We start from the raw sequence: 26,756 nt of genomic DNA on the forward strand, positions 1-26,756 counted from the left end.
ATATGTTTTTATGGGGATCAAAAGGTCATGTGATCACCTTTTGTAACCTTCTGACAAACAACGTCAATGGGGAAACCAGACTGACTTAACAACTGCGTTACTAATTTAACAACTGCAGTGATTTATTTAACAAATGTTAAGTAAAGCCAAGAAGATCATAAAATGGGACAAAATTCACTTATCAACTGTCTTTATTTAACAACATAAATTTTGGACTCAGTTATGGTCATAAATTGAGGACTACCTGTAAGTCAAAGTAGTGAACTATTTTACCCATAACAACAAGCCTGTGAGGTGGGTTGGGATGAGAGAGTAACCAGCCCAAAGTCACCCAACCAGCTATCATGCCTAAGGGAATATTAGAACTCAGAGTCTTCTGGTTTCTAAGTCAGTATCTAAGTCAATACTATGTCAAACTGGTTGTCTATTATATATGAATTTCTACATTAACTCATATCCAGTGACTTTTAAAGAGTGGAATTTTTTTGTGGGACAAAAGCTATTTACAGTGCCTTCTTCCACCAAGCTGAATCATGTTTTAGATGTCAGGTTGACAGTTCATCTGGCAGCAACTATGAAAAGTTGCACATTATGATTGGAAGATTAAAGAAAGTCTCAAGGTGAATTCAGGTTCTGTTTACTGTACGGACATGTCCAGGATGTTTTCTGGATAATCATCTTCCAGATTGTTCTTTCAAAATACCTTGAAATTTGCGTGGCATCTCCTATGCAAGTTGTGTCATCATTCTTTGTTTCATGATCTTTCCCAATTGGCCAGTGCTGCTGCTTTTATTTTTATTGCTAGAAAATAATGGGATAATTTCCATGATGTTGCATCTGCTGTGCCTAATAGGTGGTTTTAAAGGAAAATAAGGAAAGCAATATGGGCTGGCTAAGATTTTTAAATTTCAGTCACTCAGAATTTATTAAGTATATATATATATATTTAATCCCATTTATATCCCGCCCTTCTCCGAAGACTCAGGGTGGCTTACAATCTAAGCACAAATCAATGTGCTTAGCAATAGCCTTCATTCTATGTATATGTGCCTGCTTATTAGGGCTTTCGCCCCCCCCCAAGTGGCATTATTACAAAGTCAGCTTATTGCCCCCAACAATCTGAGTCCCTCATTTTACCTACCTCGGAAGGATGGAAGGCTGAGTCAACCTTGAGCCTGGTGGGACTCGAACCTGCACTAATTGCAGGCAGCTGGTGTTACTTAAGGAGGTATTAGCCCACTGCTCCACCAAGGCTCTTTAAAATTTATATTTAAATTTTGCTTCAGTGAATAGTAACTATGAGTGGTTTAATTCGTAAAGAAGCTTAAAATAAGAAAGGAAACACAAAGCAGTTGTGTTATAATTTATAATTATAACAGTATAATTTATAATTATAGCAGTTATAATTTCCAAGGAACAATATTAAATAAATTCCACCAAAAAGGAGCATTGCAATGAAATGCACTGCATGCCCAAAGTTAAGAAGCATCAATCATTACATTTCCTAATACATATAAGCATCTAAAGTTCATTACCCGAGAATAAAAGATCCACAGACTGAAAAAAAAGTACTTTGATCTATACACACGCGCGCGCGCGCGCGCGCACACACACACACACAAATACACACACAAAGATTTCTACGGTATGCAGGATGTCAGCAACAGGAAGTGCTAGTAAGTAGACTACATTACCCAGAATTCTCTTTAGGAGGCGGGACAAGAATGAGTCGAAGGCTACTGTTGGAAGACAATAACAGAAGATCTTTTGAACCGTGGGCAAAGGTTGGAGGAGCCTGTCATCCCAAGGTAGGAAAAGTCGTCTCTTGATACGATTTGCAGTCCTTTAATGTTGGAAATCGGATGGAAGCTTAACTATTGCTTGACGCCGCCCGGGCTTCGGCCTTCCAAGGATGACGTTTTAGTCTTGAAAGTTGGAGGAAGGACATTTTACTGCAATTTGGCCTTAAAACTGTCATCTGTAGAGTCGGCAGTCTGGCAGAGAGGCACCCCTGCCCCTCCAGCTGTGCCTGATAATAGGTGAATAATCTCACTCGTGGAATAAAGAAAGAGATTGCTCTAAGCGGATCGCAAAGCTGTCTTGGAAAGGAAGGACGGAAGGAGAAAACTTGGGAGCGTTTAGTTTGGTGAGGATAAAGGGAGCACAGCTCTCTGCCCGCTATGCAAGCCGCCCTGGGAAATCGATTGGTTAGGTTTGCATCGCGAGATTGTTAATATTAATTATGTGAAATGAAATTCTTGATGGTGCGGAGGAGTGGGGAATAAGGGTTGCGTTTAGGTTTTTGGTTTCAGTCAGGAGTGTGGGCAGGAAAAGTAGAACGTATTTGGAGAATGTTGATGGGCTGAAAAAAAAAGAAAGAAACTAAAGCTTTGCAGAGAAGCTCACTCAATGCCTGTAAGTATTTCGTCTATAATCAACTTTTATTACTGCTTTTATGCTATGGTGACTACTCAAAGGTTGAATTGAACTTTCCTACATAACTTTCTCGTGCGTTTGGGAATTGAATTTAAGTTACAAGTCCCGAATCAGAAGGGTACCGATAGTAAAGCAAAATTCGCGTGCTGTTTACATGTCGGAAAAGTTCATTCGTTAAAATCTATATTGCCTACGGATCGTCTGTATGACCAGCACAACTGCAGTCCCCTTATCTGCAATTTCAGAGAGAAAAGCCCCTTAGACGTCAGTGGAGCAAAACCTGAATACGATTGGATTGAATGACTTCGATGTGTGGGGAAAGTTTTTTTTAATATGCAAAGATACAAGTAGAGATAGAAAAGAGAAGGTAAGTAACAGTTTCTCAGAAACGCTTGGCTAGAACAATTCCATACTCATTTCTTGCCATAAGAAACGAGATAGCACACCGATTCCTTCCTCCGTGCCTCTTTTCTGCTGAAGCTTTCGGGATAGGATTTCTCCCTGCATACTTTGTAAGGTACGGTAGGGGGTGAAGGTAGTCTCCATGCATCAGTAACAAATGAAGAATCAGAGGACGATGTTACGATATTGGGTGAGAAATCAAGATCCGGTATGAGCTCTTTTATGCATAATAAAAGCTCGGTGGGAAATAAATCCTATTGAATTCAATGGCGCTCGCTCCTTAGCCTGGCCTGGACCAGCTTGTCTTGTTTCACTCACTCTTGAATTCTCCTGTCTTTTAGCCAGCAGGAGTAGGGATAGTTGCATAAGTTAGGTGTACAGGGTGGTGCAGAAATGGGACGAGGTTGTCTTCTGCCTAAAGGGTAGGCGTTTGCGCTCTGTTGATTTTCGACGACCATCAGCTGTGTAGACCAGCAGAAGCACGGGTCTTGGGAGAGCTGGGGGAATGCAGGTACTGCCGAGAAAAAACCAAACGGAGAGCCGAGGGCGGTGGTGGGCAAAGGACGTGAGAAGCCGGTTGACTTAAGCGGGCTGCTCTTCTCCGTTTCTCCGCGGCCTTCGCGTTCTCCTCCTCTTTTCTGGATGATCCCGAAGTGCCTCGGCCGCAGGGCCCACATCCGATAAGGAAAGCGGTGGCGGCGGGGCGATTCTGCTCTGCTGAAGCAGGAGTCCGGCCATGGCAGAGACGGAGAGCGGCGGCGACAGCTCGGTGCATAAGACTCGTTTCGAAGCGGCCGTGAAGGTGATCCAAAGCCTGCCCAAAAATGGTAAGTAGAAGGAAAACGATGGGGGTAGACAGTGTGGGGAGGAATTGCGAAACATGGATGAGTCCGATTTTTGCAATAACTGGTGTCAATAACTAGTCACCCTTGAGTAGTATCAAAGCTAAGCAGAGCTGGATCTAGTCAGACTCCCTTCAAATGACATGGTGACTGGGAAGTGAAAGGCTACACCAAACTGCTTAGTTGGGATTGCCAAAGTGGTCAAGAACAACTTGAGGAAGTTTTTTGTTAGATATGGAATATTCAAGGTAGACTGCTCACTCTAGATAGAAAATCGCCAAATATCTCTCTTTGGGCCTGGATTCACACAACGCTCTGGCCCACAAACCGGCCAGCCATGTTTTAGCCTAAGTATATTCAGTCAATTAAGTCAAGGTGGTTCACTTATGATTCTGCATATGCCGTACAAATTCCCATATATTCATTGACTTGCATTAATGAGTAGAATCACCCTAATCACATTTTTCCACAGTGCTGGAAAATTGTCCCTTCTAGAGTTAGGTGCCACTAACTTTGTGTACTTGCTACAATGTTTGTCTCCAGGCTGAGTAGGGACTTGTATTGATCATAACATACAAATCTTAAATCTGTACTGAAAAAATGTCTGGAAATTGAGTCTTGGCAACTGGACTTTTCTTTTCCTGTTCATACAAATCTTTCACTGCTTATCCAAGTAGCTTCTTCAGTCCGAGCAAGTTGGTTGGAGCAATTCCATATATATCTTCCAGGGTGTTTTCATTTCTCATTAACCTGAATAGATTTGTTAGGTGAGGTAGAGAGAAAATGTTCCAAGGGCTAAGTCCTTTTCCTAGGCAGATCCCTGTAAGTGTGGCCTCCCTCTACTGAAAAAAATGTTTTTATTCAGTCATCTTAAAGTTATAAGCTAAGCTTCAGAAATTCTTCCTTCAAACAAAATGGTTAGAAATTCAGAAAAAAGTTCAGTGGGGAAGACAATGTGGTTGGTGGTGAAGGCAGAAAGTGTTTGGAATATCTGTAGAATGTAAAATGGTTAGCCGTGAATGAGAACAGCTCTTCAGAATCTAAAATTGCCTTACTTTTTACAGTTTCTTTGACAATTAAATGATTTACATTTCAATGAATTCTTCTTTGGCTAGCACCCCAGATGTCCACACTAGGGTTAGGAATACATTATTCCTTTTCATTAGATGTTGTGTAGGCGAAGGCTTGTGAGTGTAACAATATGTTTTCAAGTTTCTTGCTTTTCCTGAAACTGCTGGGGTAGCATAGGAATTAACACCACTAAACATAATTTGTAGAATTTTTAAAAAGTATTTTAAAAAATAATAGATCAAATACAAAATTTCATTTCCATTCCTTCAGTTTTGTTTATTAATTAACCACTTGCCAGTTAAGAAAATAATTTCCTGTACAATTGTCTAAACATGATTTTAGCTGTGAAAATAACGCCCCCACTTTATTTCTGTGTTTCTTTATTTAGAAGAACCATCATTTATTCCTTCATAGTAATATTGCTTGGTTGGGTTTTAAAGCCATGTTTTGGAATCAAAAGCTCATTTTTCAATATATATGTCAAATTGTTCTTACAAGTAATTCTTGGAACTATAAATGTGAAATGGAAGTACTGTATCAATATATGGTACATCTATTGTAAGCAAGGTAGATATGCTAAATTCCATTTCTAAGATATTGAGAACACAGTAGCTTCATGAAATAAATGGAATAGATTTGGGGATGTTTGAATAAAGACTTTGGAGTTTTAAAATCTGTTTTACTGGCCCATTTTGCCATTATTTTGCATATGGTCAAAGATAGGTCTAAAACAGCTAACCTGCCTAAAGGGTAAAGACAGTTGGGGATTCAACATTATTAGGTAAGTTATAGGGATAAGAACATTCTGATTTATCGTTAATGGAATAATTGTCATACTTTAGTGGAATGTGCTTTGAATTTTTATGGTGTTTTATTACTAGAATATGGTTTTTACCTATGGATTCCACTTCAAATCTAATATGAGACATAGCAGCAATCATCCTTTTTTATACTTGTCTGGATAGTTTACTTTTTCTAATGAAAGAAACAGAAAGTAATGTTAATACCATTGCCTGAATATTCATATTGATTGGAGTTTTTTCTATTTGTGCAAAGGTAGTTTCTTCATTAGGTCTCTTCAGAGTTTAAAGTCAAAATAAACAGGCAAGATAACTGATCTTTGAGTTGAAACTATTGGGAATAAAGCCATTTTTAAGTTCCCATAAATGATTGCCTATTTTGAGTTTACAATAACCTAGAATCACTGTGTTAAAGCAACTATGTCACTATTTTTCACTCTAAAAATCTTTCCCCATAGGTTCTTTCCAGCCAACAAATGAAATGATGCTGAAATTCTATAGCTTTTATAAGCAAGCAACTCAAGGACCTTGTAATAGTCCAAGACCTGGATTTTGGGATCCTATTGGTAGATACAAATGGTAAATATTATACAACAAAGATGTTTTTACCTTGTCTATTCCTCCCCGCACCTTGTATGGAAAGTATTTGTCTTGGGAATAGAGCACATCCTTTGCTCAAATTCAAATTCAGTCCTTGCTATCTCCACATGGTGCTGAAAATGTATTTTAAAATCTGATCCAGAAAACTCTGGAGATCATAGAAATCTTTCACATTTTTGCATATTATGGCTACTTTTTGAGGGACAAAAGCTTTATTACAAAAATATGACTCTATATAGTATTTGAAATAGAGCTTGATCACTTTTTTGCCTTTTAAAAAAAATTGAGCTAACAACAATGTGATTCTGTACTGAAAAAAAATATGCAGTTCCTTAGGCAATACACACACATAAAGCTCACATATTAATTATTGAAGATATTATTACATCATAGTAAAGTAGGGCAGTATTTTGAAGCTGTTCTCCCTGTGAAATTCATTGTAGGGATGCATGGAGTTCATTAGGCACAATGCCCAAAGAAGATGCTATGATTGCATATGTTGAAGAAATGAAAAAGGTAAGAGCTGTTTTATATACCCAGATAGAATATATATACATTTTTCAGAAATTAGGTTTTTTTAAACTACATTTCAGAAGAAATTTCTGTAACTTACTTAATGGACATTAATCTTAGAACTAGCTGCCTTCATATTGAGAGTATTAGGAAAATTGCTGCCATTAAAAAAAACAAAAAAATAAATGATAAACCCCAGGGGTAGGCAACCTTGGCTCTTTTATGTCTCATGGACTTCAACTCCCAGAATTCCTGTGTCAGCTGACTCAGGAATTCTGGGAGTTGAAGTCCATGAGTCATAAAAGAGCCGAGGTTGCCTACCCCTGCCCTAGTGTAACCCATTATGGAAGTTTATGTGTGTGAGAAAGCAGACTCTCCAGAAAATTGTCTGCACCTGTGCTGCCTTCTCCCCTTCTCTTTAAGTCCTCTCCTCAGCTTCAGCCCAGCAAAGTTGATTACAAAAGCTGAGTTGTAAAAACAACTGAGTGCGAGGGAGGGAGAAGATGATGTATGTAAGCAAGCAAGCAAGCAAGCACCCAGAAAGATATTTTTTCTAGCAGTACCCACAAAGAGTAGTAACAGCTGTAGTAGGAGTAGTAGCAGTGGGGAAGAGTTGAGAAGAGAGAGTAGTGAGTAAATAGTATGTATAGTACATATGTGTGTTATCTAGGGATTTATGTTGTTGTTAGCTCTTTTATGTCTTCACCTCACCAAATTGGGTATAGTTCTTTAAAAAAAACGGAGGCAAACAGCCTTCCCTGGATTGCTGGAGGTGGAATTAGTCTTTTACAGCAAAATAAAATTAAATGTGTGCCATTTTAAATTTGTGTTTAAAGATCACCATTTTTGTTGTTGAATGAAATTTATTTCTGGGTAGCTTGAAAATGTCCGATGAAAATCTGAAAATATGTCAGACGTTTCCACTTGGGTGGCTTATCAGATCTTATGTCTTCTGCAGAATTTTTGGTATGTCTGATTCCACTTGTACAGAGAGAAATGCAGCATTTTCCAATTTTTTATATTGAATAAGGAAGTATCACTAAATTCTAAATATATACCCTTTTCAGTAGATATTAATATATTAAAAGGGAGTGTGAATTCATATGACTAGAAGACTAGAATATGATAAATCCTTAATTTTCTAGCTAAACCTGTTTTGTTTGTAATGATTGCCCAACTATAGAAGGGCAAATGTATGCAGAAAACATGGAATGACAAGTAGCTATGTAATTGAGTAACTTAGGTTTGTACAGGAATTCTGAAAAACTGTTAGTGAATTAACACATCTTGATATATCATTTAGTACCATCTTCAAAACAAGATATTTCCCATGTATTTGTGTCTTTTTGTTATGTGTATTCACATTTACCATATATCTATATTGATGGTCAATAGAGTCTTTCAAGTTAGTGGATCCTACTTTGTAGAGTTATATAGTAAAATCTTGTTTTAACAAACTGACAAGAAGGTTTGCTCTGTGAAATCTGATGCTTACAAAAACAAAAGTTTGATGGAAGGGATAAGTGGACCACCTGTATAGAACAGGAAGAAAAAAGTTAGTCAAACTACTTTTCTGTATAGGGGATTGTTTTTGAAATATAGCAATTGCTGACATTTCTGTAAGGACATTTGCAAGCCACAACAGGTTATACCAATTATGTCAATTTAGATTATTTATGTAATGATGTCCTTATATCAACAAAGAAAAAAAAACATGGAAATGTAATCTCTGATTTACTGGACATTCATGAATAATGGATATCAGTTAGATTTCATCCTAGACAGGGACAAACTATTTAGCGAACCTCAAAAGAAACAAAAAAAAAATCAGATAAGTAATATTTATTAAACAAAATTAGAAGGCACAGCCAAATGATGTAAACAATAGTGAAATCCATTGCATGCAAAGACCTTGTCATTAAGGTACAGTAAATTGACGTTTTGCTATAATTAAAATACTACTACTGTGTTTTAAATACTACTCTCAGTACTACTGTGTATTCTCTTAAGCAAGAAAGTAACAAAAAAAATGTCAGATAGAAAAAACCAGAGTAGTACCATGAGTGTTGATTAGAGTCGCCTCTTTATTGTTGCATGTCTATTTACAAGAATCTTGCCAGTAGCTGGATAACGGTTTCATGGATTCTGGAGGTGGTCAGGTCCATGTGGTTTCCTGCTGTGCAAAGACTCTAAGCTAGCCAGTCTTTTGCTCCTCCCACTCTAGCTGCAGATTCCACCACAAATATGCCAACATCTTAGAAATATTGGGAATTCTCCTAAAAGTAAATAGTAGATAAAATTGATTAATGCACGTATGGTAAGGTTTGCTAATTTAGTTTTGATAACTGTGGGCTATAATCCAAATCTGTCTGAGGTTGCAGTTAAATCTATAGAGATTCTTCTTGTGGAACTGGTTCAGAGCAAAGCATCACAGTGATTGTCAAATTTACCACTGAAAGGTATGTGATTCATATATGTTTTGTGTTTCTCCAGATTCTTGAAACAATGCCAGTGACAGACAAAGTTGAGGAACTGCTACATGTTTTAGGCCCATTTTATGAAATTGTAGAGGATAAAAAAAATAAAGGATCTGATCTAATCACAGGTGGGAATAGAAAACAACTCTTATCTATTATCAGTTATAAATTGCTTAATTTTACATTACACTACATTTTAATGTGGTTTGTCTGGCTTGTACTACCAGTGATTTAAAATAATGTTAAAGCTTTTTTGTGGTACTGATTAGCAACAACTCACTGAGCATTCTTTTGAACTAGCAGTGATACTGAATGAATGGTCCTCAAAATTCTAGCATTTGCAGCATCCCCATCTTTACATTTGTGACCTTATTTGCCAATTTACTATAAATAAAATCAAATAGTAACCAGTGGGTGTCCTTACTTAATAATCCACAGCAATCAGAAATGCTGAAATTTCAGTCACTAAGCGGCTAGTTCACATGACATTGTGCTTTACTACATGGTCCTTAGTGTTGGAATTTGCACTCCCAATTGTCGTTGCTAACTGAGGATTATTGATTACTTGTTTTAGAATAATTTTCACTGAATATTGCATATAGTAGGGTTACCATACTGAGTTGCAAAGTTCTGGAATTAGCCTAAATGGCTGCTAAAATTTAGATTTTTCTTGATCTTCCACCTAGTGGTTGTTTGAATTTTTGCAATCCTACTATATAAATTATAAATATCCAAAAAATAAGATGGCTAATAACGTTGGTGGAAATGCATTTATTCCTATTATCTTGACATAACTTCCATGGAATTGTCCTTTGTTCTGCCTTATCTTGGCTAGTCCTTTTTTTTCATAATGTCTAAACCAAGCGTGTCCAACCTGTGGCCTGCAGGTTACATGTGGCTCTGGACAGCTAGCAGTGCAGCCCCACAAGGTTGTAATTTTTTAACAATAATATATTTTATATGCAGCCCAAGACAATTACTCCTCATTCTGTGTGGCCCAAGCAAGCCAAAAAGTTGGACAACCATGGTCTAAAAAAATATGCATCCATTAACTCTTGTTTTTCCTTCAACAAAATGTAATATTTGAAAAGATACTTGATATGAACTGAAATACGAGATTGCAGATTCTATTATTAATAGCTAGTTATATTCTGCATATGATGATCAAAAAATAATAGCAATCTTGATATCATGCAGTTGTTTCCATGCCTCAGGTGACTGGGATTTTACATAACATATTTAGTTTGATTAAATATTTCATTTTGTAGGTTTGGAGAAGATGTTAGTTCATAAACCAATCAGACAAGCTGGGTTTGCACAACTTAAAAAAACAAAGGAAGGTAAAAACGTAACCGAATAGCTAATTATTAACTGAACGGGTTCTATAAAAGCAGCCGCTTTTAATGCTCAGATTATCAGTTTTATTGCCTCTCATCTCCTTGTAGAGGGCTGCAGTTTTTCAGCTGTGGCAGAATATGGGAAGGTGATGTCTCTTTGCTATGCAATGTCTGAGTGCTATATTTCTGAGCAATACAATGAGAAAAATGTGGAAGAGACATTAACTACATTCTTTGTATAAGTATAAATACTAACACAGTGCCACTTTCGTAGTGCATAAGGTCAATGCTTGTTAGGTCAAATAAAATCTGTAAATTCAGGCCTTTAATTAAGATATTCTCTTATACTTTTCTCCTAATATGCATTTGTAGTTACATTATCTGAGGATACACAGACGTACACACACACACACACACACACACACACACACACACACACACACAAATAGAGAAAATAGGTCTTGATTTATCAATATTAGTGATATGAAAGAATCATGGCCAAAAAAGTCAAAGGGACTTTGGTCTTATTTACTTCTAAGAACACTGTACTCTTTTACTCTGCCAAACCATGCTAAATAACTGGAGCAAAACATTTGCAAAGCAGTTGTTCAATTAAAAAAAGTTTTTAAACAATTCCCTTAGCCAAAGTAGCATTTTGCTGTCTGATCATTTCCTGTAAAAAAATCAGTATGTACATCTAGAACCTGTTCTTTAAAAATAAGCAGCCTTATTTAGCTTCTTGAAAACAAGTCTGTAATATGCTAATTTTTTGTTATCAAATAACAAAAAAAACATAGCTATATGAAATGTTATATATGGATGCCTGGTATGAAATTTAGCACTTGCTTCTGAATGTGAATAGAATATTTGGGGGGGGGGGAAACATGACTGCCAAATAATGCTATTGTAACATTTGGTCTACTCCAAATGCTTTTATGATTCCATAATAGGGTGTCTATTTTGTTCCTGAGATATATTTAGCAGTAACAAAATTTTTACAGAGATAGTTTAACTTTCCAGTATGGAGTAAGTAAGGCATGATTTGGATACATGTTTCTTTGCTTGACAGAAAGTAATGATATTACAAATATAATGAAAAGACTTAGGGCAACTTAAAAAGGCTTAAATTATATAGCATAATATTTGTCAACCATGTCAGCATTGAAATGTGTAGATTTCAACTCCCCGCAATGCTGGCTGTGGTGAATTCTGGGAGTTGTAGTCTGCACCTCTTAAAGTTGTGAGGTTGAGAAACACTGCCATAAGTTTTAATGGTATCAATTTTAGTGTGAGTATTTCATCAGAGGTATGAAATATTATTTTACAGCTTCTGATGTAAACTTTAATTAAAAATACACATTTATGCCATTTTAAATCCTTATTTTTTTACCAAAGAGTTCCTGGTGGGGAAGAGCTGAGGCAAGGAATGAGAAATCACTCTGTTGTGCAGCACTCGGGTCCTGAACCCAGGCTGTGAGCTTTCTAGCTAGCAAGCTTAGCACTTCTAACAGCTGAGCCATCGTGCCACCTTAAAAATTAGGTACCTAAACAATTATTTTACAACCTCAGTTTTTAGGTAAATAAAATTTATCTTAATAGATCCTCACAAAGCTGTGCCAACTATGAATGGAAAATCAGAAAACGACGACAGTGGAGCAGAATCAGAGGAAGAAGCCCAACAGGAAGAATTGAGAGATGTCCAGCAGATTGATAAAGGTACATATTTATTTCTAAATAGCATATACCTTTTCACAGATTTTTGATAAATCTGCTGTTTCAGGACAGCAAAAAAATAAAAATAAAAAATTGGCAAACCTTGTTAGGAAATAGTTGTGTTCTCCTGACAATAATGAGAAAGCATGATTCTTATTTATATTAGATTTTCAATATTTTAACTTGTAGGTCCTAGTTTTTTGAGGGACCTTCTGTCTTCCATAGTTGTCTGCCCAGCTGATCTCAAGTGGCTGAGTTGGTGTTCTCTGAATTCCTTTGATTAAACAATGTCGAGGATTCCAGAAGTTCATCTCCATGTGAAGGGCAGTTTCTACCTATAATACGTAATATAGATAAAATAAGTCCAGGATTACAAAGAACAAGTTTGGGTTTATTATCCAGTGAAAATAAGCTATGTGAACTCATTTGATAATTCTCAGCCCTTAACTTCTGAAAAAGAGCCTATTTGTTAAAGGTTATAAACCTAAAACCAGGAGACTGTGGGTTCTAAGTCTGCTTTAGGCATGAAGTCAGCTTTTTTCTCTCAGCCTAGGAAGGAGATGATGGCAAACACTTCTGAAATATGGTGAATAAAAGTGCAGGGACAATAATGAGTTGAATAAATGAATAATTCAGAATTCTATTCTTTGTCACTTATTTATGAGTTAATCTCATGGCACATAAAGCATTTTTCAAATAAGCAATTATAAAATTGGGCTATGTAGCTTGAATATCAATACATTATAATGTATTGAAAAATGAAAGAACTATTTATTTACATCAAATTTAGACATTGCCCCTCTCACTGTCTCTGGATGGTTTGTAGGTAAAAATCATAAAACCATATGAAAACTTCATAACACAAATAAAAACAAATTTAGAGACAGTTAAAAGGTGGAGGGAGCACTTTCAAGCCACCCACTAGACCTGGAGTTGCGTGCTACGCTTCAGGCCAGTTGGCAGCTCCATCTTCACGCTGTTCCAGAAGGCTGTAAAAGTGGGGACCAATGTCCCCTCCGAATGCAAGATTTTCCATAGAGTAGAGCAGCTCTACTCTTCCTAGCTGCCACCAGTTAAAATTCTTTAACCAAAGGAGTCTGTAACATACCTTTCCTGCCTTACTGGTGGAACAGTTTGAAGTAATTGGGACAAGATGGTTCTTCAGGTAAGCTGAGTCTGTGCCATGCCAATTGAGAAATCTTTTAATTCTGTAATTAAATTAAATCCTGTAATTCTATACTTGGGTAAGTTGGGTTGTTGAAATTCAGTTGCACCTAGTTACAAAGATTCTGTTCCCAGGAAAGTGTATAGTGTAATCTCTTTTTTTTCTAATGGTAATTAAAATTTCAATTTCCCTGTAAAAAATGAAAAAGTATAGACAGCAAGTTATTAGGAAAAATCAGACCCATGGGTCAGCCACGGAAGTTTAGAGCCAATTTGGATCGTTCTCATGGTCTCTTAACCCAGCATTTAAAGTTGTGGGAGAAATGGGAAAAGTTGCTATGTATGTTGCCTTGACTGTCTGGAAAAATAGGTGGCACATATATTGTTAGATATAATATAAATAGATAGTAGATTGATACATTTTTAAAGAACAAGCTGTTTTAAACACTTTTATTATCAATGATCATTTAGATTAATTTGTGAAATATTTACTTCATAAATACTGTATCTATTGGTCAAGAGTTAAAAATGAACTGGTAGTCCTTGATTTGCAACAGTTTGTTTAGTGACCATTCAAAGTTACAATGGCACTGAAAAAAGTGACGTATGAACATTTTTCACACTTATGACCATTGCAGTGTCTCCATGGTCACATGATAAAAATTCAAACACTTGGCAATTGACTCATATTTATGATGGTCACAGTTCCCAGGGTCATGTGATCCCCTTTTGGAACCTTCTGACAAGCAAAGTCAGTGGATAAGGCAGACTCACCTAACAACCATGTTAACAACTTCACTTAACTATTGTGGTACAAAAGATCGTAAAATAGGGCAAAATTCACTTAACAATTGTCTTGCTTAGCAACAGAAAGTTTGGGTCAATTGGGTCATAGGTCAAGGACTACCCGTATTTGTAAAAATACAGTTATGTTATAATGAGGTTCTTTTTGTCAATTTATATGCTTAGGACTTTCGGAAGAAGATGTGAAACAAAATTCATCCCCTGATAAGGACTTAGATGGTGTGGTTGTTAATGGCAATTGTAATGCTGTTTCCAACATTGATGTGAGCAATGGCATACAGACCAAATCTAACCTGAATGGCATCAGTGCGGATAATGAAATAAAGAAAAGTGAAAAGTGCCTTGAGTTACCAGTCATCCCTAACTGGGATTCTATTCATCAAGGTATGGTCTTCAGGTGCTTTTGTTATCCAAATCCACATTCATGTTTGCCAGTGTGGATAATTTTTTTAGAAAACGTTTCCTGTTGGGGCTGCTTGGTTTGTTTTCAAGCATTGATGCACATAGGAGAGCAAACAGTGGGTTGGTGCCCAGTTTAAATGAAGAATTAATTTAAATAGTCTTTGTATTTAGACATGCCACAGTACCATAAACACCTATTTCCTTTTACTGCAACCAAGTAGTCCTAATTTCTGATTGTTTGTTTTCCTGCTTGAGTGGGAAAATTAATACTTCCTACTTATTCTTCTACCCACTTAAATAATGGGCAAATAATGGAACCTCCTTAAATTTTATCATCCAAAAGACGGCTAGCTTTTTGTTGAAGCCGATGAATATTTTTTTCTGCAAACATACTTATTTATAGATATTATATACAACCCTAAGGGACGCGGTGGCTCAGTGGGTTAGGACGCTGAGCTTGTCGATCAGAAGGTCGGCAGTTTGGCGGGTCGAATCCCGAGTGCCGCGTAACAGAGTGAGCGCCTGTTACTCGTCCCAGCTTCTGCCCACCTAGCAGTTCGAAAGCACGTAAAAATGCAAGTAGAAAAATAGGGACCACTACGGTGGGAAGGTAAAAGCGTTCCGTGCGCCTTTGGCGTCTAGTCATGCCGGCCACATGACCACAGAGACATCCTCGGACAAGCGCTGGCTCTTTGGCTTTGAAACGGAGATGAGCACCGGCCCCTAGAGTCGGAAACGACTAGCACGCGTGTGCGGGGGAACCTTTACCTTTACCTATATACAACCCTAAGTTGAAGAAATACTGTAAAAGTGCTTCAGGTAACCTTTAAATTTTTTTTTGCCCTTTCAACAATGTCAACAACTACGGAAGAAAAGGAGGTATAAAAGTAGACTGTCGTTTACATATAGAACATTGTATAGTGTATATCGATAGATATGGCAAAATGAATTAAATTATGACAAGTGTGTATTTATAAACAATGAAATTGGGATGCTCTCAAACTGTCAATGGCTTTTGGCTCAGCTTTTGGCTTTTTGTGATGGCGTGGGCCAACTCAGATTTTTCTTGCCTTTGGAATAAAGTCTTTTCCAAGATGTCGTTCAATTTCTCAATCTAGCATACTCCCATCCATTTGTTAGCCAATCTGATTATGGTTACACACCCAGACCAGATTGACCAGATTGACTAAGACTGAAGGGGCATATCTCAGGTATTTATCAGGTATTTGGAAAATACAGAAATGTAAATATACATAAGCCTTGCACGTACAAAGAAAAAGATTGCGCTAACATAATTTAGAATTGTATAATTTAAAACGTGCAGTTTGTTTTCCTCTCATGTAGAAAGTGAAAAATCTTTGAGATATTAACTTTTCTACCTTTGATTTTGCATACACACACACATCTATCCACACAGATATAGATATATAACAGCATTGTTTTATTGTGAACTATCATTACAAAGAAAGATTCTGTCCAGCTGCTCTTTTGCAAACCATTCAGCTTTTACAAATTACTAAGTTAAAAAATTCTAATTCTGATGTTTGATGAGATAATTTTATTTTGATATTGTAAGTATTAAGTCACCACTGTTGCTAAGTATTTGGTCATGTATACACAGGTCAAAATGAAGACACCACTGAAGTGTCTGGAATTCAACTCTTGACAAGTGATTCAGATAGTGAAATATACTGTGATTCAATGGAGCAATTTGGACAAGAGGAGGTAAATTTTGCAATGTTATATTGTTATATAAAAAATCTTTACATAATGATTCTACAAATACACAAAATGATTTTTTGACTGTAAACAGTAGCCATCTTATATTGTCCATCTGGTCAAAGAATTCAGGTCTGATATATATCAGTTTCAGTTACTAATAAACAATAATAAAACTTTTCCAAGAGCCTGGATAGCTTTTGCATCTTTCTAAAGCGTAATGTTAGTTTTAAAAAAGTAATAGTTTTCATCTATGCATCTTTGCATTTATCTTGTATTTAATTATAATCAAAGAGTAAGGGGGAGGCTGATAATTAAGGTCACCTTAATTAGAGAGATACAGATAGTTCTTGATTTACCATCACAATTGCTTTTCCATTGCTAAGCAAAGCAATTGTTAAGTGAGTCACACCCAATTTCATGACAATTTTTGCCATAATTGTTCAGTGAATCACTGAAGTTGTTAAATGAACCATATGGTTATTAAGTGTATCCAACTTTTCCAATTGACTTTGTTTGTTGGAAGCTGGCTGGGAAGGTTGCAAATAGCAATCGCATGACCCAGTAATGCTGCAACTGTTGTAAATATATGCAGATTGCTGAGTGCCTGAATTTTGATCACATGATTGCACAACTTTTCTGCCATGACACCTGACTCATGGAATGTTCTTCTCTCAAAAATTAGATTAGTTCCATTGCTTTTAATATGTCTATCATAAGGCTCTCAAGATCTGATAATTTTATTAGGCCCACCTGGGGCTTCCAAAGAACCAGTGAGATGCTTAGATCTCTCCATTGCTGGGCTGGTTATTTTTACCCCCTCTTCAGCTAGGGTTTGTATATATTTTTATAATATATACTGTTAATGTGACTTTTGACATTTTTTAAATCTGTGGTTTTTACATGTGATTCTACCTGTTTGTTATGCAGCAGAGACTCCTTGGGTAAGCTATATAAATTTGATAAATAAATAGTGCCTTTTGTTCTTGGTAACTTATAGACCCCAGAAATCAGCTCATCAGTCAAGGAAATTTCCAGACATCCATTAACTTTCTCAGAAGTAGATCATAATAATCTTATAGAAACTTCTGGTTTTCTTGAACTTGGAAACCACAAAGCAGAAAGTATAAAGGAAGCTGCACTTGAAGGAAAGGGTGAAGTCAAGTGTGGCGGTGAAGATGGCAAAGCAAATGATGGAGGCCCTCAAAAAGAAAAGAAAAATGGTGAAAAGGTTGATTTCTATGGATTTCGAAGGGGAAGAGGTATTATTGGAATACTTATTTTGTTGGAACTCTTGAATAAATGAGGCATATTTAAAGTCATTCTTAAAATATCTTATAATAATGGTTTTCTGCATGGTTGATGCATAAATTATATATAATACATATTACAGCTGACACACTTTGAAAATGATTCGGGATAGAACTCTTTATTAAAGCAGCCACATCTTTATTAGTTTTCTGTGCAAGTCTAAAAAATGGCACTGCTTTAAGAATCCTTTTAAAGTAGTGACATCTTTTTTCACATTTTACTGGAGAATTGGAAAAAGTTAGCCTACTTTATGGAAAGCAAGAGAGGCGTCTGACTTTGAAGAATGTACAAGCACCATTAAGTCTTTTTGAAAATATATGTAGCTCTGATTCATTTACTTTCCTTCTAAAAGTATTTTCCCCTTAATTTAGGACACAGAATGTATCCTTTAGGAGATGGTGCCCAAGGTGGACAGATAGGCAGTGGAGGAGATGGAGAACGATGGGGTTCAGACAGAGGACCACGGAGCACCCTCAATGAACAGATCACAATTGTACTCATACGATTGCAAGAAGATATGCAGAATATTCTTCAGAGATTACATGCACTTGAGACACTCACAACTTCACAGGTAAACATATGTGAATAAGTATCCAAGGAAGTCTGTCTATTTATCTATCTATACAATGCTGTACAGTTCAATATGGGGTATTTTCAAGGCAGGTATATCTCTGAATATCCCCCTGAATTTTTAAGAAGTTTTCCAATGAAGGCAATACATTAGAAGCCCTAGTATTATTGAATCTGGTAAGGAAATGTCTCTGAAACAATGGGTCATGGATTGTCTAGTCGATTACTAAAACTCTCATGTGTCTTTGACTGTAACCATCAATTGGGCAAAACAGTGCCTCATAGGACAACCATTTTGAATCAAGATACCTCAAATGGGCTTGCACAATGTGTTCAAAATTCAGGCACATCATTCATGTGAGATTGAAATTTAGCAAATCTGTAGCTGCTTCAGTGCTGCCATGCTGATGGACTACTGCCTGCAGATTTAATACTCTGGCCCCATCCTAGCCCTCTAGGGTTTGGGTAGACTGATCCCATCATTGACTGCCAGAGAACAATCAAGCCGGTAGGAAGTTGCTTCTGCTACAACTACTTTTTGGCCCTTGATCCATTCTGTTTCTCTGTTTAAGAAAGGAAATACTTCTAAAACCCAACATGACATGGGTTGTCTAGCTTTTTTAAATTTTAGAAGCTTATTAGCTTATTAGCTAAAGTATTTACTCGAGAAAATGTTTGCCCTTAAGGAAATCCACTTCCCACCCATATCCACATACTCCAGCAAAAGGAAAATAGAGACAGAAGACCGCCCTGTGCGTTCCCACAGAGAGGGCCTCCTCAGGGTGCCACCGGTCAGAGAATGTCGACTGGTGGCCCCCAGGGGGAGATCCTTCTCTGTGGGCGCCCCGGTGCTATGGAATCAGTTACCGGTTGAGCTCCGGATGGCGCCCGATCTTTGCTCCTTTCGCCGGGATCTAAAAACATACTTGTTCGAACAAGCCGGCCTGGCCTGAGGGGGGATTGGTGGGGTTTTTTATTGTATTTTATCGGGGGTTTTTTACTATGTATTAATGGTTTTTTAGTGGGCATGTATTTAATTATTTTTTTTTAACTTTTGTAATTCTGTTTTTTTATTCTTGCCCTGTTCACCGCCCTGAGTCCTTCGGGAGAAGGGCGGTATAGAAATATTAATAAATTAAAATTAAATTAAATTTTTGAAAGACAGGTTGTTTTTTACTATTTACTATTCTAATTCCTTTATGAACTGCAGTATCTAAACTATTTAATCAAAGTAAAAAAAATAATTTTCTTATAGTTTATTTTGTTACAGAACTATCTGAAAGGTCCATACCAATTAGAAAAGGAAAGATGGAAAAAACATTTCTGGGATGTAATAGGGACAAAGAGAGAGCAGTAAAGTTCACATAAGGAGGCAATTAGCTATTACTTAAGCTAAATTCTTATATGCCGTATTTTTTAATAAATGTGAGCAGAAACTATACCTGGACAGATCCCAAAAGATATGTCACAATATAAAGTTTTAATTTGAAACATGTTTTTAAATACTTTGTTCAATTTGGTTTGTGTTTGTAGGTAACACTACATTCAAATAATCAGCCTGAGGCACCTGTTAAGGTAGATTTTTATTTACTTCTTAATATACATATAAACTAGTTTTGAATTTATTGTGATTTTCTTAAATTGTACAGGGTTTTTTTGCACAATATCTAAGAAACTATTTCAGAAAACATTTTAAATGCTATTTTAACTATTTGAAAAGACGAATCTGTTTATTATTTCACCTAATTAGAGATAGTTCACAGCTTATGACCATAACTGCGACTGGAATCTTGGACCCTAAGCAATGATATTGTTAATGAGTCATCAAGTAACTGGACCTGATTTTGGGGACATTTTTATCATAGTCATTAAGTGAATTAGGCTTTCTCAATTGACTTTAGTTATCAAAAGCCAGCTGGGAAGAATGCAAATTGCAATTATGTGACTGCAAGACTTTGCAATTCTTATAAATGCAAGATGGTTGCCAAGCAGCCAGATTGTGATCACTTGTCAACAAGGATTGGTATGAAAGTCATAACATTTGAGGATAGGTCATAAGTTACTTTTTCTGAGGCTGTTGTAACTTTGAACCATTAATGAATATATAGTTGGAAGTCAAGAGCTATATGTACAAAGATTGCATGCCAGTGTTCAGACAAAATGGCCAACAAAAATAAATGAAACAAAAACACCGTATTGAACTTTTTTATGTATGTTAAGAAACAAATTTGTGTTGCTACATTGGCAGTTGCTGACTGGTAATTTAAATCTTTAAATGTTTCTGAATGTTGATGTTCTTACAGAGAAAATACTCAAATTGCAGGACAATTTCTATAGTCCTATATTAAGTATAATTTTACTGTGTATATATAATATTAAAAAATTTCTTCAGAAATAATGATGAAGTCTAGCAGAACAGTGTTCACTTGTGATAACATGTGAACCAATAATTGTTGCAAACTTATACAGTAATCCTTAAGTTTTTTTCAGCACAACAGTTATTCCAGTCTTGGGAGGTGATGGTCATCTTGGTGGAAGTGTTTTTAAATAGTTGATAGGCATCTTATTTATTTATTTTTATCCCATTTATATCCCGCCCTTCTCCGAAGACTCAGGGCGGCTTACAATCTAAGAAGCACAAATCAATGTACTTAGCAATAGCCTTCATTCTATGTATATGTGTGCTTATTAGGGCTTTTACCAAGGACATTTTAATATTTAATGTTGGATTTTTTATAGCAGATGCTGCTTTAATATTTATTGGTGAACCTGAATTTTGTATACCATTTAGAAACCATCGTGGTGGCCCTTTGAGATTTCTCCTGGTGCTTTAGCCTTTGCTGTTTTATGGCCCTTTGTTACCCAATGGCTGGTGCATTTATATCTTCAAAGAAGAAGGAGGTAAGATGAAAGTATGGATTGGAGTTATATATACTTTATGTCTGAACCTGTAGGAGCAACCAAATTCTTATCCCTGAGTCTTGGGAATGAAAATAAGAAATTCTTTCACAGTAATGCATGTTTTGTATACAAAAGCTTGGCATCTAGGTCTGGGAGAAATATGCTTTTACAAACTTTAAAAGATCAATTCCAGTCAATCAGACAGTGTTATATTGGAAAACACCAGGCACCACCTAGCTAAGATTGAATTGAGCCATCTAATAAGCAACATCTTGGGAAGACTTGCTAAGTCCTCTTCTGCAAGAAGTACATGGGGAATGGGCATGGTTTTCCAAGTTGAATAATTTCCGAGTTTTTTGTATGCTTGTTTTGTTGGACACATCCAGAATAGGTGGAAAGTTACAAAGATGGAAATAAAGTATAAATAAATGTATCTAAAATAGTGAGAGTGTACTAGTACATACTATACATTTAACCTATCTGCAGATTTTATGGGTCACATTAACAAACATTTTAATGAATACTGATAATGGAACGCATTGGGTATAGTTGAAGTGCTGGTTAGGACTAATCTGAAATAATTTCTAATCTATCTTCTACTACAGAGGATCACAGGGTGACTCTGGGCTAGATTAGTTTGGTCTTTGAATCTAACACCCCCTGGTATTCCTGGAGTAAAGTTGCATACTGATCTGTCATCAACACAATTCTTTAAAAGTTTCTACTGATTCTTAACACATCAATCTGTTTATTCCAAATTTTTCTTTTATTTATTCAGCAATGTTATGACAGATCAATCAGTGAGGACAATCTTCAAGGGCATTCTCTTCATAAAACCTGATTAGGAACAAGAGCAATTGCCTGAGTTGTGTTTAAAAAAAAGTCAAGACCCAACTTTGGGACGTATCTGTTTTAAAAGGGCAAAATTTCAATCAACAGGTAGTACTCAGTGGAACTACAACTACAGGGAGGGAAGCATTCAATAGGGTACCCCAAGGAGCCCAATATCTTCAAGATTTTAATAAATGATTTGGATAAGGGGATAGAAGGGAAACTCATCAGATTTGCAGTCAACACCAAGCTGAAGGAATAAGCAACATTTTAGAAGATAAACTCAAGATCCAGAAGGATCTTACACTAGAACACTGAGCCTGTCCAACAAAATCAAATTCGTTGGCAAGTAAAATACAATTTTTCACTTGGGCAAGAAAAACAAAATGCACAGGTATAGAATAGGTGGCATGTGGCTCCCCAGCACTAACTGTTAGGAAAACCTGGGAGTTCTAGTGGATAACCAGTTAAGTATGAGTCAGCAGTGTGCTGCAGCAGCCAAAAGAGCCAATGTAGTTCTAGGCTACATCAGCAGAGGAATAGTACTTATTTAACATAACATGTTAATATCACTGACAAGTCTGACAAGGATTAGGGTTGATATGATAACAGGCTTCCAATATTTGATGGGCTATCAGAATGAAGAGGGGACCAATCTATTCTCCAAAGCTCTTGAGGGCAGGGTAAGAAGCAATGGATGGAAACCTATTAAGAGTTCCAACTTAGAACTAAGGAGAAATTTCCTGACAGAACAATCAGTGGAATGGCTTGCCTCCAGAAATTGTAGGTGTTCCAACACTGGAAGTTTTTAAGAGATTGGATAGCCATTTGTCAGTCACAGTATAAGGTCTCCTGATTGAGTAAGGAGTTGGACTAGAAGACTTCCAAAATCCCTTCCAAAATTTTTATTCTGTAGAATGAAATAGCACAGAATTTGAAGAGGGTTTCCAGTGTAAATAGGGCAAGAGTTACAAGATTTAGCTCTACTTGCCATACCTGATATGCAACTTTCTCAGCTGTGAATATTATTGTTATTGAACAATGGAGCAATAGGCTTCCCCCCCCTTTCTGAATTCTGTCCCTCTTACTACCCTTCCATCCATCTAGGCCCTTCAGTATCAGTCCATAAAGGTGTCTAAAATAGGAACAAAGCTTCAAAAAGATTTTTGCTATGTGTTATTGGATCAGTTACTTAGAAGTGAAAAATAACAAATCCTTATCAGACCTCTGGGTGCTGTTTGGTTTTCTGTTTTTGATTCTGGCAGATTATAATCACCAGCAATGCGGAAGGATTTTCACAAGAGTGTAGAATTCTTGGTTTGCTGTATGAAGAAAAGAGTATTCTTACAGACATATATTTGAAATTACTTTATAATCAAAGGAAATGCAGAATTATCTAGTATCCATCAGTCTTTTTGGGGAAGCAGGGGGAGAAAAATTCAGACATATTGGCTGAGTTCAAAATACATTAATCGGAATGCAGTTTTTTGTTTGTGGCCATAAAATGTGTCCAGTGGTTGAGGCAAAGCAAAAGCTACTATTTTATAATACTCAAGGAACATTTGTGAGGTTCATTGGGAATTTAAAAGAGCAATTCACCTTTTTAACATAGTATCTTCTTTCCCAATTCATATATTTATACAATTAAAAATAATAAAGCTTCCCGAATGAACATACAGATCCTCAACTTATGATTGTTCACTTAATGACTGACGTTATGATAGACATCCTTGGGGATATTTACAGCCTGGTTCTGAAGTTCCAGTGGCTGCGCCTCCCAAGTCATGTGACCATATGTTGACCTTGGCAGTTGCTCCACATTTACAGCTGTTTGCAGTGTCCTGGAGGCACTTGACTGCACTTTACATTTTTGTCAAAACCTGTCATTTATGTCTAGTTTGCAGCAAAAATGCTCCATAGCTATCAAATGATTCACATAAGAACTGCCGCAGTCACTTTACAATTGCTGCGTTCATTTTTCCACCACAAAGTCATAAAATTGGGTTGGTCATGTAAGTGACCCATTTTAGGACTGTTCCCGATTTATGACTGTAATGGGCAGGCTCTAGTGTGGTTGTAAGTCAAGGACTACCTGAAGGTACAGAAGAATATACATGAACCTGAGAGCTTTGTTATATATTTAAGAACTTCAGCAACAGAAATTTTGTTGTAAAGAAATATTTTGTTTTAAGATTAAAATGCACAAATGGAACTTTATTAATTCTGTGCGTACATGTTAAAAATCCAGACTATAAATAATACCAAATGTCTACCTCTTATTTACAAAAATAAAAGAGAAATAAAGGGGGCCCTTTGCATGAATATTGAGGAATAATCTCATTGGAAGAAATATATATTCCTGTACTTCAGTAGAAATACATGCACTGAAGTTGGTAATCACTGCCCCTTCTCTCTCTTTCAGAAAACTGAACTGAGCTTTCCATTCCTGATTTTACATAAGAACTTCTAGTATGGGAAGATTTTGAAAAATACCATAATTAACGCAGGAACTATAAGCTCTGGAATAATTAAAACATCCTTGTCTTTTTCCTTTACATTTTTTTCTTTTTCTTTTTGCACTACTGAAGATTCTATACTTGAATGAGACATCTCTGCTATATTTCTAATACAACAAATACAACTGTCCTAAGCAATCATATGAACTAAAATTATTATGACAATACCTTCCTGACGGAACAGTTTGTCTAACGTCTTAGTTTTCAGTTCCTACTGGGGGAAAAAGTCTTTAGAAAGGAGAAGAAAAATCCTTGAAAGCGTGTATCCCCATTCCCAAAATTCTATGGTACTGTAACTGTATAATTTGTTTTATAATGCCAGCCTTTTGGTTAGACATGCAATAGAGTAAACAGTACAAAACCACCGCCCCCAAAGGCTGAAGTAAGCAGGATTACTACGATTGCATTTTAAGGGTGATAAGTCTAATTTCTAACTGTTACTATATGTGATAACTTTTTAATAAATAAAACTAAATGCCTGAGGCTGTTGATTTTGCTTTCACAGGTGCCACCAAAATTATATATTTTTAAAAGCCACAAAACTATGCATAGCCATACATCTCAGTATAAGAAATACACTGAGATGTACACCCAGCTGAGTCTCAAATAGCATGATCGGTTCAAAATAGTTCATTGGAAAGAATGCTTGATAAAGAATAAAAACAGCCCTGAAGATACTAAATTCAGTGCGACTTGAGGCAAGTTATAAACACTTATATCGAATAAAGGCAAGTACTGTCTTTATTTAAAAAAATCCAATTTAACCAACACTTAGTCGTAGGTTTTGTATCCTAAAAACTTGCCCTTTGATGCTATTGTGCATTTGTAAAGAAATACTTTGTAAATGAATGCCAGTGGAAAAGGGTGTTTACTGGTAACAGCAATACCTTATCTAAAGCTATGCAAACAACCCTGCTCTTAAGTTACTTCCACTGACTAATTAGAACTGGGCAATTTGTTGTACTGTATCCAACACTGGAAGAAATGTATCAAAATGAATAAGACTATGATACTTGAAGGCAGACTCACTTTTTAAAGAAAATTGTAATATGCCTTGTTAAGAGCATATACAACTCCTTTCAACTTCAGAACGGCCATAGAAGGTACTTCCCACCCGTCAGAGGATTTAAGCAAACCCAGGAACCCTAAATTTGATGCCATTGTTATTCAAAAACTAGGTGCTCTGTTCTCATGACTGAATGTTCATCAGGGTTAAAACATCCCCTGCAGTTTGAGCTCTTTGTCCAGATAGTCCTCTCAAATTTACAAAACAGTAAATCTTTCAGCTATAATCATTGCTAAGTCTGCTACAGTTGCAGATTTGGTAAATTTTTAGTGTCACTTTGAGGAAAGGTACTGTAAATGCTTCAAACCAGATAGATCTTTGTGCAGGTGCATCTGCAGGATATGGATAGAAAAATCAAGGTGGCAACCATTGTAAGTGTGATTGAAGTTCTGTTTACATTTTATATAAAATTAGGCAGAATTTGGATCACGCTACTGGCCATTCTTTTGACCACATACTCCTGCCTTCCTGCAACAGCTGATTATAAATTCAGTCAGGCTGTATAATATGGATATTCTATGAAGCCACAGCTGGCTATTTTTGTAATGTTTGCATCTTGCTGAATCCAGAACATCCCTTTTTATTGTTAACAGGTCAGCAAAATGTTTGACTGTTACAGTAAAGTTTTACTGTAAAGTTTTAACTTTTCCTTTGTTTTAATGCTTTCATAGTCCATTTTTTGCTCTACATTGTTTTAAGATCATTGTAGCATTATATTACATTTCTGTCTATTGATCAGATTTATATTAGGATAGAACAGCTGGTAGTAGTTTTCTAAATACAATTAGAAAGTTAGAAGACGGAAAACAAACAATGAAGGTTTATTTTTTTGGTTGATATGATATTCAGCTGTTTTAAAATACAGCTTATTGATTGCCTCCTGATTATGGTGAAAAAGAAAATGAGCTAAAACTGATGTGTTTCTAGATAATGGTGTTCTATAGTGTAACTGATGAGACTAATGGGAAAACATTATGCTCTAATGTAAGGTCTTAAAATTTGAAAATCAAGTTTATTATATACAAATACTGTAATTGCAGAAGTCAAAAACATCTGCTGTATTATATAGAACATGTTTTTACAGTTAAATTTTAAGATAAATCACTTTAATCTATTGTAAAATAACATTTCAAATAAAGAAATGACAGGAGTATATTATCTTAAGATTTGTTAATCGTCTTATGTAATTGTAAGAGTCAGTTTTGGTGAAGTGATTAAAGCACAGATTATACAATTGTGGACTGAGTTCTAATCCTTCCTTAGGCACGAAGCAGGCTGGGT

The 26,756-nt window shown here is 36.2% G+C and overlaps 1 protein-coding gene across 3 annotated transcripts; it reads left to right on the plus strand.

The window, feature by feature from the left end:
- Positions 1-1,844: 1,844 nt before the first annotated feature.
- Positions 1,845-26,709, plus strand: ACBD5 (acyl-CoA binding domain containing 5; the record flags this gene model as incomplete). 3 transcript variants are annotated; one of them, XM_083376187.1, is made up of 13 exons in its annotated part: positions 1,846-3,665; positions 6,010-6,130; positions 6,595-6,667; positions 9,158-9,269; positions 10,410-10,481; positions 12,078-12,194; positions 14,325-14,543; positions 16,183-16,286; positions 17,281-17,542; positions 17,963-18,162; positions 19,695-19,736; positions 20,953-21,062; positions 24,316-26,709. In XM_083376187.1, exons 1-13 carry the CDS (start codon positions 3,575-3,577, stop codon positions 24,326-24,328), a joined length of 1,536 nt encoding a protein of 511 aa, XP_083232313.1. In that variant the 5' UTR covers positions 1,846-3,574. The 3 variants fall into 3 exon arrangements, with proteins under 3 accessions (XP_083232314.1, XP_083232313.1, XP_083232315.1); XM_083376188.1 differs by lacking the exon at positions 24,316-26,709 and having other exon boundaries at positions 1,845-3,665; positions 20,953-21,066; XM_083376189.1 differs by lacking the exons at positions 10,410-10,481; positions 24,316-26,709 and having other exon boundaries at positions 1,847-3,665; positions 20,953-21,066.
- Positions 26,710-26,756: the final 47 nt, after the last annotated feature.

The sequence above is a fragment of the Vipera ursinii genome (genome assembly GCF_947247035.1).
Source record: "Vipera ursinii genome assembly, chromosome: Z".
Lineage (NCBI taxonomy): Eukaryota > Metazoa > Chordata > Lepidosauria > Squamata > Viperidae > Vipera > Vipera ursinii.